The sequence below is a fragment of the Gymnogyps californianus genome, chromosome 10 (genome assembly GCF_018139145.2).
Source record: "Gymnogyps californianus isolate 813 chromosome 10, ASM1813914v2, whole genome shotgun sequence".
NCBI classification, from domain to species: Eukaryota; Metazoa; Chordata; class Aves; order Accipitriformes; family Cathartidae; genus Gymnogyps; species Gymnogyps californianus.
In genome coordinates this window covers 17843189-17857066 of record NC_059480.1, presented here as the reverse complement: position 1 = coordinate 17857066, position 13878 = coordinate 17843189, and the positions used below count along the sequence as shown (strand labels likewise).

At 62.8% G+C, this 13878-nt stretch overlaps 2 protein-coding genes across 2 annotated transcripts; one reads left to right on the top strand and one right to left on the bottom strand.

Annotated features, from left to right (window-relative positions):
• Positions 1-1295: 1295 nt before the first annotated feature.
• On the bottom strand, positions 1296-4954 carry LOC127020314 (deoxyribodipyrimidine photo-lyase-like). The gene is made up of 9 exons (XM_050902827.1): positions 4569-4954; positions 4236-4381; positions 3908-4090; positions 3569-3727; positions 3045-3243; positions 2803-2955; positions 2418-2539; positions 2158-2317; positions 1296-1962 (listed from the first exon to the last, which is right to left on the bottom strand). The coding sequence occupies exons 1-9, from the start codon at positions 4798-4800 to the stop codon at positions 1808-1810; spliced, it is 1509 nt and encodes a 502-aa protein (XP_050758784.1). The 5' UTR covers positions 4801-4954; the 3' UTR covers positions 1296-1807.
• A 4038-nt stretch (positions 4955-8992) lies between these two features.
• Positions 8993-12987, top strand: LOC127020315 (mucin-2-like). Its single transcript, XM_050902829.1, has 5 exons — positions 8993-9123; positions 10326-10751; positions 10938-11054; positions 11371-11456; positions 11704-12987. The coding sequence occupies exons 1-5, from the start codon at positions 9042-9044 to the stop codon at positions 11776-11778; spliced, it is 786 nt and encodes a 261-aa protein (XP_050758786.1). The 5' UTR covers positions 8993-9041; the 3' UTR covers positions 11779-12987.
• Positions 12988-13878: the final 891 nt, after the last annotated feature.

Below are 13878 nucleotides of genomic sequence, written 5' to 3'. Positions count from 1 at the left end.
GAGGCTGGGATGTGACCCCTCGGGGGCTGTCCCTGCAGGGGTGGCAGGGTTGGGGAGGCGGGGGGGGAGGCTGGGACCAGGAGAGGTGGCTGCGGGGCTTGGTCGGGGAGGGTGGCTGCAAGTCTTGCTGCTGGGAGCCAGGCTGCTGCACGGCAGCATCTCTCCCCTGCTCTGCAGCACCCTGACAAAGCCAGGTCTAGCCCAGGAAAGGGGGTTCAGCTCCCCAGTCGCTCCCCTGGGGTTTTTGCCGCCTCCTGTCTTGCTTCTGCTTGTTCTTCCCAGGGGAGCAGCTGCTCTCCTGCTTGCTCTCCATCTCTGCAAGCCCTGGGGCTGCCAGACGCTGGTCTGCCTTGGTCTCGCCTGTCCCCAACCCCAAGCCAAGCCCTCCCACTGCTGCCCGAAGCTGGCACCCCCTTCCCTGGAGCCACCTCAGCAGCACACCTCCATCTACCCTGTTTTGTTTGAAGCACTTTAATGTCATGGGACAGCAGCTGAGAGGCTGCCCGCATCCCTTTCTAGAAGCACTGAGTACATTTAGAGAAGAGGGAAGGGATTTTGGCTTATTTGTGGTTTTCACCCTCCGTCTTGGACTTTGTCTGGAAGCAGTGGGACTTGCAAACTCGGCGGAGGTCTCCAGGGCAGGGTTGTGCCCAGCACTGACACTGCTGGCCAGCACTGACTGCTATGAGTAACACTGGAACTGGCCAAGGCAGTGAGCTCTTTGTAAGGGAGAACGAGGGGCTGCCCCGGCTGCCAACTGGAGCCCTCCCCATGGGATTATTGCACAGTGTAGCAATGAAAATGCCGTCCCTAATAAACTAAGTTAATAAGGGGCCTGGTTGTGTTGTGGCATCGTTTCAGGTTGGGTAACGGTGTGTATCCCCCCACCTTGGGGTCAGTGCTGCCAGTGTCTGTTGGCCCCTGGGGCAGGGAGGGAGCGGGACGCACTAGCTGATGGCAGGAAGCAGTGGGGGGGGCAACTTGTGCAACTGGTGATGCATTGCCAGATGTCACTGGGAGGGGGTTATTGTCACCACCCCTTGACTAATCCACCTGGTTTGTGGCCTCCCTCTGCAAACTGCCCACTGGACTCGGGGCAGGAGGTACAAGCCACTGAGTAAGGGGCTGTCTGTAACGCCTGTCCCCTTCCTGAGCCTGCCTTTGCTGCTGGCACAGGGGGCTAGGGGCATGGCCTTGGCTGCCCCATCCTTGCTTGCATCCCTGTCCCATGCAGCCCGGCTCTCCCCTCACAGCAGTGTCATGCATCACCCCATAAACACCACAGACACAGGAGATACAAACTGTAAACTTTAAAACAACTGTTGAAGGATGCATGTGCAAGCCCAGCACAGTGCTGGCTCCGCATGGGGCGAAGCAGGCCTTCCCCGCAGGCAGCACTGCATGAGGAGCCAGTTTCTGGGGGCTTTTGCCCAGAAAAGCCTGCTCAGCCTAAATCTAAGCTATGGTTAGCAGCAGCAATGGCAACTTGGGCTTACTCCTGAGCATGGCGGTTGTAGAAAAGGTTTCTGGCAGGCATGGGCACACTGAGGATGGGCTCTCGCAGCTGCCAGCAAACCCGTGGCAGCAGGAGGGCCCTGCACCGCAGCATGGCAGCTCGAGCAGGGGGTGATGGCAGAGAAATGAGACCTGAAAAACCCCAGGGCTTGCTGCTGTTACAGCGAGCCCTCCAACAGCGTCTGGGGCAATCCCTGGCCCTGGGGTGTAAGTTGCGAGCTGGCACCTTGGCAAAGGTGCGTCTGCCCCCAGCATAGAGGGGCACGAGCAATCTCAAGGCATGCCGTGCCTGTCACTGGGAGAGCGTGCGGGGGGCGTAGCGACGCTCGAACTGGCCCACGTCAAACTTGCGCTTACAGCCAGCGTAGTTCATGTAGCGGATCTTCCCAAAGATGGCCCGCTCTGCCCAGCCCTGGTCGTGTATGCCACAGATGGACCAGAGACAGCCTGCAGGACGGAGCGTTAGCTCTCCCCCTTGCTCGGAGGCATCCAGAGAGCAGGTGGGATGTGGGTGCAAAGCAGGACGGCCTGGAGCATGGGCCGGGTTGTCTGCAGAAAGCCCTCCCCCCCCCCCCGCCCCCCTGCAGCCTTGGCCATCAGAGATAAGACCCCCCCACCCCGTGCCCCCATCCTGCAGCTTGCCTACGTAGCCGTTGGGGTCCCTCCCGTCCAGCTCATAGCGGTCGTTGAGGTAGATGGCAAACCGCAGGGCCTCCTCAGGGGAGCGGGTCCACTCCAGGATCTTCTTGGCCCAGTACATCCGCAGGAAGCCGTGCATCTTGCCCTCCCGGACCATTTGGAGCTGGGGAGAAAGGGACAGCTGCAGGGGTCAGTCTGTGCCAGCTCGCCTCTGCCCCTCGGGAAAAGGCTCAGCATTTTGCGTGGGAGATGCGGGACACTACCTGGGCAGCGTTCCAGAGTGGGTCATGTGTGGTCCCCTGCTCCAGCTCCTGCAGCTTGTAGAGAAAAGGCCTCTTGTCTTTGGCGTGGAGCTTCAGGGTGGTTTGTGCCCAGTCGTAGGCACCTGTGAGCAAGAGAGATGAGGAGCAATGCTGAGCAACCCGCTCCTGCAGGGCCCTGAGGAAGGGATGGGGAATATGGCTACTGGAGCCCCCAGCCTTGAAGAGGGCATCTGCCAGCTCCTGTCCTACCACCAGAAGGTACCAAATGATGGCACATTAGTGCCCCCACAGCCCCTCTCCTAGCAGAAATGGGATTGCCAAGTTGGGGTGACCAGTTGGGTACCAGCCCGGCCCCCAGCATTCCCCACTCGACCCGGGATGCTACCTTGCACGCTGTCATAGTTCTCATTGTAGTAGCAAAAGTTTTCAGCCAGCTCCCGCCGCACCACGGCCTCCTCCACAAATGCGTCAACTGACTCCTTGTACTTGCCCCGGTGCTTCTGCACCTCCAGGATGACTCGTTGGGTGGAAACCTGGCCTGGGGATTTGGGGAGGGAGCAAGTCAGGCTGCCGGTCCAAGCCACCGTGCTCGGTCCTGCGGCAGAGTGGGAAGCCTGGGACACTCACCAAAGTGGAACCATGGGGACAGGTTGCTGAGTGCTGCCTTGTTGGGGTCATTCCGGTGGGAGCTGAAGGATTTCAGCCGCTCTGCGATGAAGGACTGCAGCACAGCCAGCCCTGCAGCCGTGCCGGGGGTCGCCCACTCCACCTCCTTCACGGTGCGGTCCACCTGCAAGCTGGAATAACAGGCCTCCCAAGCAATGGGCTGGGTGGCGACCAAGCAGCATGAGTGCATTTGCAGATGCTCTTCAGCCAGGGCTGCCCTGAGTGTTACATCCCCCAGATGTCCCCAACCAGCAAGTCCCCAGCTCATGCCAGCCTTCTCCTCTTAACCAGCTCTGCATGGCAGAGATGTGGGAATTGAATGAATGCGGCGGGAACCTCCCTTCCCCAGGGTATCCCCATCTCCACACCACCTGCACATGACCTCAGGCAGGTCACTGTCCCCATCCCCTCCCAGGATCACGAAGCAGCTGTGAAGCTCTCTGGGACTGGCTGCGAGTGGGTGTGGAGGTGTCTCCTGCTGGTACCTCTGCCGGGCAGGAGGGAGGATACGGGTGATGAATGACGGGGGGGAACTCGGTGAGGAACTCGGGGAGCTTAGCGTGGATCTTGCCCCGGATGGTCCTGGCGCTGTACTCCTGCTTGGGGGAGGCGACCCAGCAGGGCACGATGTTGTGGGCATCAACCTGGGAAGCAAAGCCATGGAGGAGGGCATGAGCAGGAGGAGCAAACGGTCCCAATGACATGACACACACACTCCCTGCTCAGGTCACTCCAGCACATCTCTGCAAGCACAAAACGCAGGAGACAAGTTTCTCCCACGTCTCACCAGCCAGAGTTTTCCCCTCCAGAGCGTGGGCACCCACCTGCGCAAACGGCACATCCTCCGGCAACCGCTCCCTGACGTCCTCCACCCACTGCCGGGGGAGGCGGAGGGGGCAGAAGTCTGTCACCAGCCCGCCCACGCCATGCTCCACCACGAACGTGGGCAGCACGTCTTTGGCGTAGCCCAGCAGCAGGTGGAAGGGGATGTTCAGCTCTGCACACTCCTGCAGCAAAGGGGAAAGGGCTATGGGATGGTTCATGCCTCTGCAGACCTCATTTCACCACCATCCGCTGAAGGGATGGATCTGCCTTCCCCCTTCCCCAGGAGCCCTGTCCCACCCAGTGTGGACATCCCCGTAGCAGCCGTACCTCGGCCACCTCCTGCAGGCCCCTCAGCATGAAACTGTAGTGGCGGATGGTGGCATCCAGGAATTTGGGCACCAGGCAGAAGCAGACATGCAGAGGCAGCTCCTGTTTGAGGGCCAGGCGCTGGGCGTAGAGGAAAGCCCAGTTATCTGGGGAGAAAGCACACGGGGCAGTGTCGGGGGGACACTTTGCTGAGGGGATGGAGCCGGGGTTTCGCAAGAGGAATCCCCCCTGCAGAGGGGGGACCAGCTCCAAGGCCTACCGTGGGAAGGGACCAAGGCTTTTGCCACCCATGGGAGCTCCGATTCCCGGCCCCCTCTGCCAGCTGGTTCATACCTTGCACCCGCTGGTCCCGGGACATCCAGTAAAGGATGCACCGAGCATTATCTTTCAGGTCCGAGCCCTGCGAGACAAGGCGAACCCGCTTTTTGTTGTACTTGAACTCTCGCACGGATGGGGCCGCCCTCCGCCGGGCCTCCTGCACCGCCTCCTCTTCCTCCTTCCTCCTCCGAGACACGCGTGGCAGCTCCGTGGCCTCGGCCTTTCGCTTCCCTTGCCCCCGCTGCATCCTTAGGACTGCCCGAGCCGGTGCCCGGAGCAGCGTGGTTGCGTGCAGCCGCTGCGAGGTGAAACGGGACCGTACTGAGCTCCCGGTGCCTTGCCCATCCCGGTCCCCGGTCTGCTCCCAGAGGCCGGGGGATGCTGGTACCCTGCGGTCCCGGTCCCGGTCCCGGTCCCGGTCCCGGTCCCGGTCCCGGTCCCGGTCCCGGTCCCGGTCCCGGTCCCGGTCCCGGTCCCGGTCCCGGTCCCGATGCCTACCTGGCAGCCACGAGGCCCTCCGGGTGTTATACAAGCCGGGGAGGGGGGCGGTGCTTAAAGGGCGTGACAGTGGGCGTGGCTTTTGGGAAAGGGGCGTGGCGCCAGCACCTGGTACCGCCCCCCCGCACACGGGGGGCGATGCTCCGCCGATGTCCCCGGCGCGCCCGTGGGCGCGCCGGGACATCGGCGGAGCACCGGCCCCCGGGAGTGGAGGGCAGTGCCCGCCGGTGCCTCCCCTCCCTGCCCCGGGAACGAGGAAGCGGCTCCGGCGACCTTCAGCCGTCACTCGGCAGCGTAATTCCCCGCTGCCACCATCCCCTCGCCCTGCGTCCCCCAGGGATCTGTCCCCATGCGGGGAGTGGGGGTGCTGGCTCTGGACATGGCTGGGCTGAGAGGAGGGCTGCCCCTGCCCCTGCTGCTGCTGAGCCTTGCCGTGCCGGACCTCACGCTGGGTAAGGGCTGAGCGGGATGCGGTGCTATCTCGGGGGCGGGTGGTGAGCAGGGAGCATCGTTCCCCAGGGTGGTGGGTGGTGCCGGGGTGGCTTCACCCACAGAGGTGAAACACTGTGGGTGCTGTTTGCTCTCCGACATCTCAGCCCCGTCCCAGTGAGCGAACAGGGATGCGCTTCTCAACACAGGAGCGACAAGCTTGGCTTTATTTCTTTTGCCTCTCACGTGTGTCTGTCTGGGCAGAGAAGATCTGGGTCCCAGCTGGACCCTCTTGCTGAACCTTGGTTCCTGCTGGGCTCATTGCCTTTGCTACAACCTGCTCACCAGCACCAAATGGCCCCACTGGGATGGCAGTATCACCAGGGGACATCGCGGGCCTGGAAAACTGCAAATGCCGTCCCAATGCTTGCACTTGACACAAAGCAAGAGCAGTGTTGAGTCAAGCACAGGGAATAAACCTGAAGCTTGTACCTCCTGTGAGCCTTGGGCTACAGCCGTAGGTCCCCTCCTCCTGTATCTCTCAACCCCTGCAGAGCTTTCATGGGTCGCTGCACGTCTCTAATGACCCGCCCTGAGCTGCAAGCTGGGGTTTCTTCCTCTGTGGCCCCCCTCTGCAGGGCTGGTTCCCCCGTTACCATTATTTACGCCTGGCGCTATCAGTTCCTGACTATCTGCAGCAGAGAGGTTTGTGTAAACTGTTGCTGCGGTGGTTCCAGCCCGCCTCACGGTCACCAGTTCCTGCACAGTTCTTCCTGTCAGACGGGTTTGTCTGACTTGCACCAGGAATGGGTGCAGGTGGTGGAACGGGTCTTAGTGCTGGTGCCTACAGGAGTTTCTGCCCTGAGACCGGCGATGCCCATGGCTTGTTCCTGCTTTGTCAGGCTGGGGGATTTACGTGGCCTGCCTTGCTGATGCCCATTCAGGGGATCCGCGTGTTTGATCCATTCAGGACAGTGAATCCCCATGCCCAGTGCTCCACGGCTGATGGGTAACTTGGGGAGCTCATGGTGGTGGTGATGCTAAGCCATCCCCAGCACAGCCAGGGTCTCAGACTTCCACCACCAGCCCTTGCGCACCTCACTCTCCCACCTCTTTGCAGGGACCACCACCACGGATGTGACAGTCACCGTGTCCCCGACTCTCCCTACCTCCTCGACACCCACAGACACCACGGCACTGCTGCCCACCACCAACTCCACCACCGCAGCCACCCTCCCTCCCTCCAGCTCTGAAACCTCCACCCCAGAGGTGCTGACGGATGCCTTCACAGCCAGCGCTGCAACGCCTCAGGGGAGCAGCCCAGCAGCCTCCAGCATCACCACACCGCAGACCAGCGGCAGCACAGCCCACAGCACTCCTGGGTCGCCTGCCAGCACCACAGTGCAGCCTGACCCCACCCCAACAGAGCTGGGGCTCACCACTGGCACCCCAACAGAGCTGGGGCTCACCACCGGCACCCCAACTCCAACCCCCATGGCTATGACACCCAACTGTGCTGAGACGACCATTGTCACGTCTGTGGGGACCAGCACAGCCCTGGCTGTCAGCTCATTTGGAGTCAAAACGAGCGCGCTGCCTCCCCCCACCTCTACTCTTCTCCCCTCCACCTGGGTCGGCACCATGCTTGGCACCAGCACCCGCCAAGGGCCAGCCGTGACCACGCCGCTTGGCAGCACATCCCCAGGGACCGGCAGCGCCTCTTCTCCCACCACACCAGCACCGACAGCCACCTCGGACGAGCCCTTGACAACCCCGCTGGACACCACAGCCACCCCCGTTACCAGCATGGGGGTCCCCAGGAGCACCCCTGCCCCCAGCCAGCCGGCCGGGACCACGGCCGGGACCACCCCTGGTACCTCCACACCAACAGCACCCAAGACCCCCAGTGCCGCCGTGGGTGAGTGCGGCCATGGGGCACCCGGGGGGCAGGGGCAGGGTGACAAATCCCCGCGGGATCTCCCGTCCTGCTCCCGCCAGGCACCAGGCTACTTCGCCCCAGCCCAGCCCAGCCCACGGCCTGGCCCCCAGCCCTGCGGCGGCCGCCGCGTCTCCAGGCTCTGCAGGCCGGCGAGTGGGTCCCACGCTGCTCCCCGCGCCCAGGCCGAGCTGGCCGCCCCGTCACGCAGCGGGGACGGGGCGCTCCCTCACACCCCACGCTGCCGGGCGGGGACGGCGCTACCGGGCCCGGGCCTCGGTGTACCGCGGCGCGGCGCTCCGGGCCTCACTCAGGGCGGGGCTAGGGGCGGGGAAAGCGTGGAGGGGCGTGGCGTGTGGTAGGGACGTGCCCGCCGTGGGTAGTTGGGAGGGGGCGGGGCTTCGGGAGGGGGCGGGGCATCCCCGGCCCGGCGCTGGCGGCGCTGCTTGCGCGCCTGTACCCCGGCTGTGCAGCTGTGGCAGCAGCAGTGCGCCTGTACCCCGGGGGTGTGACTGTACCCCAGGAGTGTGACTGTACCCCGGCAGTCCCCCCAGGCAGCTGTACCCTGGCAGAGCCCCTTCCTGGGCACCTGTGTCCCAGAAGTGTGACTGTATCCCGGTGGCTCTCCCAGGAGCATTTACTCTGGGGCTGCAGCTGTACCCTGGCGATACCCCCCTCCATGCACCTGAACCCAGCAGGGAGACTGTACTCTGCCCCAGTGCCCCTGGCCCTGCACATGCCTCCGGTGTCCCTGTACCCCAGTAGAGCGACTGTATCCTGACAGAGTACCTGTACCCTGGCCCAATGCCTACAGCGTGAGAGCACCCCAGCAGAGTGCCTGTACCCCGGTGATGCCCTGCCCTGGCAGTGCCCCAGTATACCTGTACAGCAGCAGGGTGGCTGTGCCCTGGCAGTCTTCCAGCATGCCTGTCCGCCTGCGGAGCGCCTGTACCCTGGCCCAGTGCCTGCAGGCACCTCTGGCTGGTCTTGTCCCTGACCCTGAGAAGAAGGAAGCGGCTCCAGCTGTCAGCGGTGTGCTTCAGCCATGACATGCTGTGACATGGGGAAGTGATGTCTGTACAGACAGCCCAGGGGACAAACCCTCAGCCTGGAGCACGCCCTTCCTGAGAGCCGCCTGTTCTCTTGGCCAGTTCCTCGCGCTCAGACAGAGCGGGCTGTTGTCTCCCGAGGGCGTTGGTGCCGGGAGCCACCACCAAACATCAGCCCTGTGGTGGAGCGCAGGGACGGTCCCAGGCAGCCCAGCTACTTCCCTGGGCTTTTTTCCGTTGTCACCGTCCGCTCAGCAGGCAGAGGACAGCAGGGTCCCCGGCTGCAGGGACCTGGTCTGCTGCAGTGGTGGCCCCGCCGGCCTGCCCTGCCTGCTGCTCGTGGCTGCTCTGGGTCCAGCCGTGCAGCTGATGTCTGCTCAGCATTGCGCCCGTCTCTGGGAGTGTCCGTGTCGGGTGGAAGCCCCCCCTTCACTGCCAACACCTGGGGAATAAAAGGACCCATCTGGATGCTCCTCCTCTGCTGGGCAAAGGTGACCTGGAAACCCCAGTGCCGGGGCTGTGGGGAGCGCTCGGAGCGGTGCCTGCGGGGGGGGATCGGCTCCTGCCCGCCCGGACATGGCTGGGCAGAGAGGAGGGCTGCCCCTGCCCCTGCTGCTGCTGAGCCTCGCCGGCCTTGCTGTGCCGCACCTCGCGCTGGGTAAGGGCCGAGCGGGATGCGATGCTCTCTGTGGGGCAGGTGGCGAGTGGGGAGCATCGTTCCCCGGGGTGGTGGGGTGCTTCGCCCGCAGCAGGCGCCTGTGGGGTGCGGGGGGCGAAACGCTGTGGGTACTGTTTGCTGTTTGCTAAATGGGAAGCAGAGGTGGACATACAGCTCCTCCTTTGTGTGAAGATGGGGCCCTTCAGGGCAGACACCCACCCGGGCACGGGCTGGGATCAGACCTTTGCCCTTCTCCACATTATTATTTAACCAGCTGTTGCCTGCAGCAGCTCAAGGAGGGAACTGCTGCCAGGGGCTTTGGGAGTTTCTGGTGGGGTTGGCTGAAAGCAGCCGGCAGCTTGCGGCTTAGTTCCCCACCCCTATGTGAGCAGAGCCCCAGACTCACCGGATTTGTGCTGGGATCACTGGGGAATCCAGCCTGGCATCTCAAAGCCACTGCCTTGCAGGCACTCCTTGATGGAGGCCCGGGCAGCCAGGTTGTTTTGTGCATCCTTTTGGAGAGGGTTACAGATGTCCAGGCTTCCCCAGGGACAGCACGCTGCCCTGGCACGGGGTCCGTGGGGGCAGAGAGGACGGCCCTCACACATCCCTCAACCCCCCTGCAGAGCTTTCGTGGGTCACTGCACGTCTCTAATGACCCGCCCTGAGCTGCAAGCTGGGGTTTCTTCCTCTGTGGCCCCCCTCTGTGGGACTCGTTCCCCCGTTGCCATTATTTACGCCCGGCGCTATCAGTTCCTGACTATCTGCAGCAGAGAGGTTTGTGTAAACTGTTGCTGCTGCGGTTCCAGCCTGCCTCACGGTCACCAGTTCCTGCACAGTTCTTCCCGTCGGATGGGTTTGTCTGACTTGCACCAGGAATGGGTGCAGGTGGTGGAACGGGTCTTAGTGCTGGTGCCTACAGGAGTTTCTGCCCTGAGACTGGCGATGCCCATGGCTTGTTCCTGCTTTGTCAGGCTGGGGGATTTACGTGGCCTGCCTTGCTGATGCCCATTCAGGGAATCCGCGTGTTTGATCTATGCAGGACAGTGAATCCCCATGCCCAGTGCTCCACGGCTGATGCGTAGCTCTGGGTCCCTCAGGGAGCTCATGGTGGTGGTGATGCTGTGCCGTCCCCAGCACAGCCATGGTCTCAGCCTTTCACTGCCAGCCCTTGTGCACCTCATTCTCCCACCTCTTTGCAGGGACCACCACGGATGTGACAGCAACCATGTCCCCGACAATCTCTACCTCCCCAACACCTATGGAGGCCTCGGCGCTGCTGCCCACCACCGACTCCACCACCGCAGCCGCCCTCCCTCCCTCCAGCCCTGAAATGGGAGCCTTTACCCCGGAGAGGTCCAGCACATCCCCGGGGACCAGCAGCGCCTCACCTCCCACCGTGCCTCCTCCCAGCACACCAGCACCGACAGCCACTTTGGCCAAGCCCTTGACAACCCTGGCAGACACCACAGCCACCCCCATTATCAGCACGAGGGTCACCGGGAGCACCCCCGCTCCCAGCCAGCTGGCCGGGACCACATCCAGGACCACCTCTGGCATCTCCACCCTGACCGTGGGCCTGACCCCAGGCACGCTGACAGTATCTGGAACCCCCAGTACAGCCACGGGTGGGTGAAGCCATGGGGCACCTGGAAGGCAGGGCATGGTCAGGGTGACAAATCCCCACGGGGATGCTGGGCATGTCCTTGGGTGGCTTCATGTAGGTGGCTTCATTTAGGCTCGGTCTGTCCCCAGCTGTAGGAGTATCCTGCACCTCTCTGCAGACAGCACTAATGTAACGTTGCTTTGCCCAGGCACGGAGCCCTCTTCCCCTGCCACCGACTCAACCCAGACCCCAGAGGTTACCCTCAGCACCCCTGCAGACCTGCCAACAACGCTGCCTGTCTGCCCCACTGCCACATCCAACACCAGTAAGTGCAGTGCCCCATGGGCATCACCACCCACCCAGCACCGGTGGCTTTGAGCTTCCAGGGTCCAGCGCGGGGCGTCCTGGAGCCCCACTGCTTTTGCCGTGCTCTCAATATGGGGGCATTGATGTTCTGTGAGACATGTGGTTTGCTGTACAGGTGGAGGGTTCTTCTCCTGACAGTGTAGGGTGTCCATGACATGATTAACCTGGGAGGAGGTCCTGTGTCTGTGCCAGCGATCCTGGGGAGAGACCATCAGATCCTTTGGCGCAGCCCAAAGTTCAAGGGCAATAACCAGAGCCACATTTTTCGTCCCTAGGTGCATCTCACCTCTTTCTGTCACTGCGGCTAACCGTCCCCCTGGACCTGGGAAACACCACGGTGCAGGAGCTGGTGTTGTCCAAGGTGAGGTGTTCCGGGAGGGGACGCCACTTTGCATATGCCAGCCATGGTCCAGCCAGCCGGGGAGGGGATCAGGCAGCCAGTGGGAGGGGAATGGCTGGGTCTCACATTGAATGTCACCTGGAACCCTTTCAGATGAAGGGGAGACTCTCCTTTGGCTGCCATGGTCCAGGATCAGGCCCCTCGTAGGTGGGGAGCGGGAGTAGGAGACCCCCTCCGGTGCGGTTTGACAGCTGTCCTCTCCCCCCAGCTCCGCGGGGACCTGCAGATGACATTCCCGTGTGCTGGCCTGGCGGTGGAGTGGCGAGGGCAGAGGAGGACCTGACCACTGCTCCTCACCTGGCTGACACCCACGTGGACTGGCAAGCCTTCTGCTCCCAGCTCCTTACTCCATGGCGGTGCAGCCCTTTGGGATAACCTGTACAGCTCCCGTTGAACCTGGGACCCCCCCGCCCTTCACTGCACACCCACAGAGGACTCCCAGTGCCCCCCATGGGCTGGGGTGCCCCTGCCCCTTCCCACAGCTTGTCTATAGAGCCCAAGCCCTCCTACCACCCTGCACCAGACCTGGCTCCTGCGGTGGGACCCCCCAGTGCTGCTGGGGGGCTAGGAGGAGAGGACCGTGCAGGGGCTGGGCTTTTACAGCCGGGTCTGATATGGCTCAGCCACAAAAGCCACCCTGGGAACCGATGGATGAGAGAAAGGAGACCTGGAGCCCCCAGTACTGCTGTGCCCAGGGCACTTGGGGGTTCAGTGCTGGTGACCTCTGAGGTTTGCAACCCAGGGAGGCTGCGGTGCCCGAGGTCTTCAAGAGATGCTCCATGTCTGCTTCACATCCAAAGTGGGCCAAGATGGAGCCTGGGGTGGCTCTGGGAAGGAGGCAGGAGAGGAAAAGAGCCCCCCGCTCCCACCTGAACCCCTTCCTGGGGCCAGCCGAGCTCCTGAGCCCTGAAGCACAGAGGGTGAGTGAAGCCAGAGTCTGGCACACCAGCTCTCCTCAGCTCACCTGCAGTATTGCTGACAGAGGAGCATATCCACACCAACACGGGCTGGGCAGTAAAGGGGAATCCCACGTTTTCTGTGGCAAAGATGACGACTTCTTTTTTTGCCAAGTTGCCTTCACCAGTTTTCAGCTTCACCGTCTAGCAGAGGTACCGGCAAGGAAAATCGTCTGAGTCCCAAAAGCTTCGCAGTGGAGAGATGGGCTCAGGGCTGTGCCCTCCTGGCAGGGGCTGCTGCAGATGTTCCCGAGGATGGCTCAGCATCCCAACAGTCTGGGGGTCCCTGCTTTGGTGCTCTCTGCCCCATGACACCCCACGGCTGCTGGGGCAGCTGTGTGCACCGTGGAGCCGTGGAAATCCCGTGGGCTGTGCTCCTTCCCTGTTTTTTTCCAGTCCCCAGCTAAGGAGACGGCCGCAGCGTCTGTCCCCCTGCAGCAAAGTCATTTATTAACTGATTAATTAGCCAGATAAAATCCAACCGAAGCAATTATTAGCCTAAGCAAGTCACCTCGCCGGGAGATTGAAAACTGAAATAATTAGCAAAATAGCCATGTTGCTCATCAGGGGTTATTTTCGGCTGATGCCTGCTCGTCACTGGCAGCCTGCGCTGCCCTGGCACGGGGAGGCCTGGGAGGGGGTGCATGGGGCTGTGGGATGCCAAACCCGGGGATGGATCCCGGGCTTCCCGGGTTGTCACCTGGCTGGGAAGGAGCCAGCAGCCGGACAGGACGGGGAAAGGCACCCTAGGATCACCCGGGGCTGGGGGAGGCTGGGCTGGGGCTGGAGGCTGAGCCCAGGCAGCTCGTCAGGATGCTCCCATTTGGGATGCCCCTTGCATCCCAGGGTTGCCCCTTTGCTCTCTAGGATGCTGCCTGGCTTTTGGGGGCTTGTTGGAGCCGTTGGCACCAAGAGAGGTCCCTTAGCATCCGGGCAGGGAGCCGGGGAGCAGGGCAAAGCCTGCTGGAAGGGGTCCCTGCGCCAGACGCCTGGTGGGGCGCTGGGAAAGAAATCCTCGTGCTCTGCCTACGCCGTGGAGCTGGGCCAAGAGTCCTCCCACGCCGCGTCCCACTGGGCTGCTTTCTCCGGCTGTTGAATCCATAACTTCAGACCCCGGGACATGGCCGGGGGCCAAGGCCGGGGTAATGGAGCCAAACTGCGTCACAAAGGGAGGAAAAGGTCCTGAAGTACTGGGATGAAAAGGTGACCGGGGCACTCGCTGTCCCTTGCCGGCATGGCTGCCTTCCACCATTATCGTGGTTGGGGGATGGTGGGGGGAGGAGGTGCTCCAGTCCCACTGAGCCCCTCTGCCCCCCAGCCTGGGAGGGAGAAGAGGGGCATGGTGCGGGGACATGGCTCCCATGGGGATGGTGGGCACTGCCTGGGCGTTGGCGACACAGAGCTCTGACAAGCTCCTGACACTGCCC

Coding starts and splice junctions, on each gene's coding strand:
- LOC127020314 (XM_050902827.1), bottom strand. CDS start 4,800: ATGCAGCGGGGGCAAGGGAAGCGAAAGGCCGAGGCCACGGAGCTGCCA. Junction 3,728..3,907: donor AGGATGTGCCGTTTGCGCAG/GTGGGTGCCCAC, acceptor TTTGCTTCCCAG/GTTGATGCCCACAACATCGT. Junction 2,540..2,802: donor GAACTATGACAGCGTGCAAG/GTAGCATCCCGG, acceptor TCTTGCTCACAG/GTGCCTACGACTGGGCACAA.
- LOC127020315 (XM_050902829.1), top strand. CDS start 9,042: ATGGCTGGGCAGAGAGGAGGGCTGCCCCTGCCCCTGCTGCTGCTGAGC. Junction 11,055..11,370: donor CACTGCCACATCCAACACCA/GTAAGTGCAGTG, acceptor TTTCGTCCCTAG/GTGCATCTCACCTCTTTCTG. Junction 11,457..11,703: donor AGGAGCTGGTGTTGTCCAAG/GTGAGGTGTTCC, acceptor CTCTCCCCCCAG/CTCCGCGGGGACCTGCAGAT.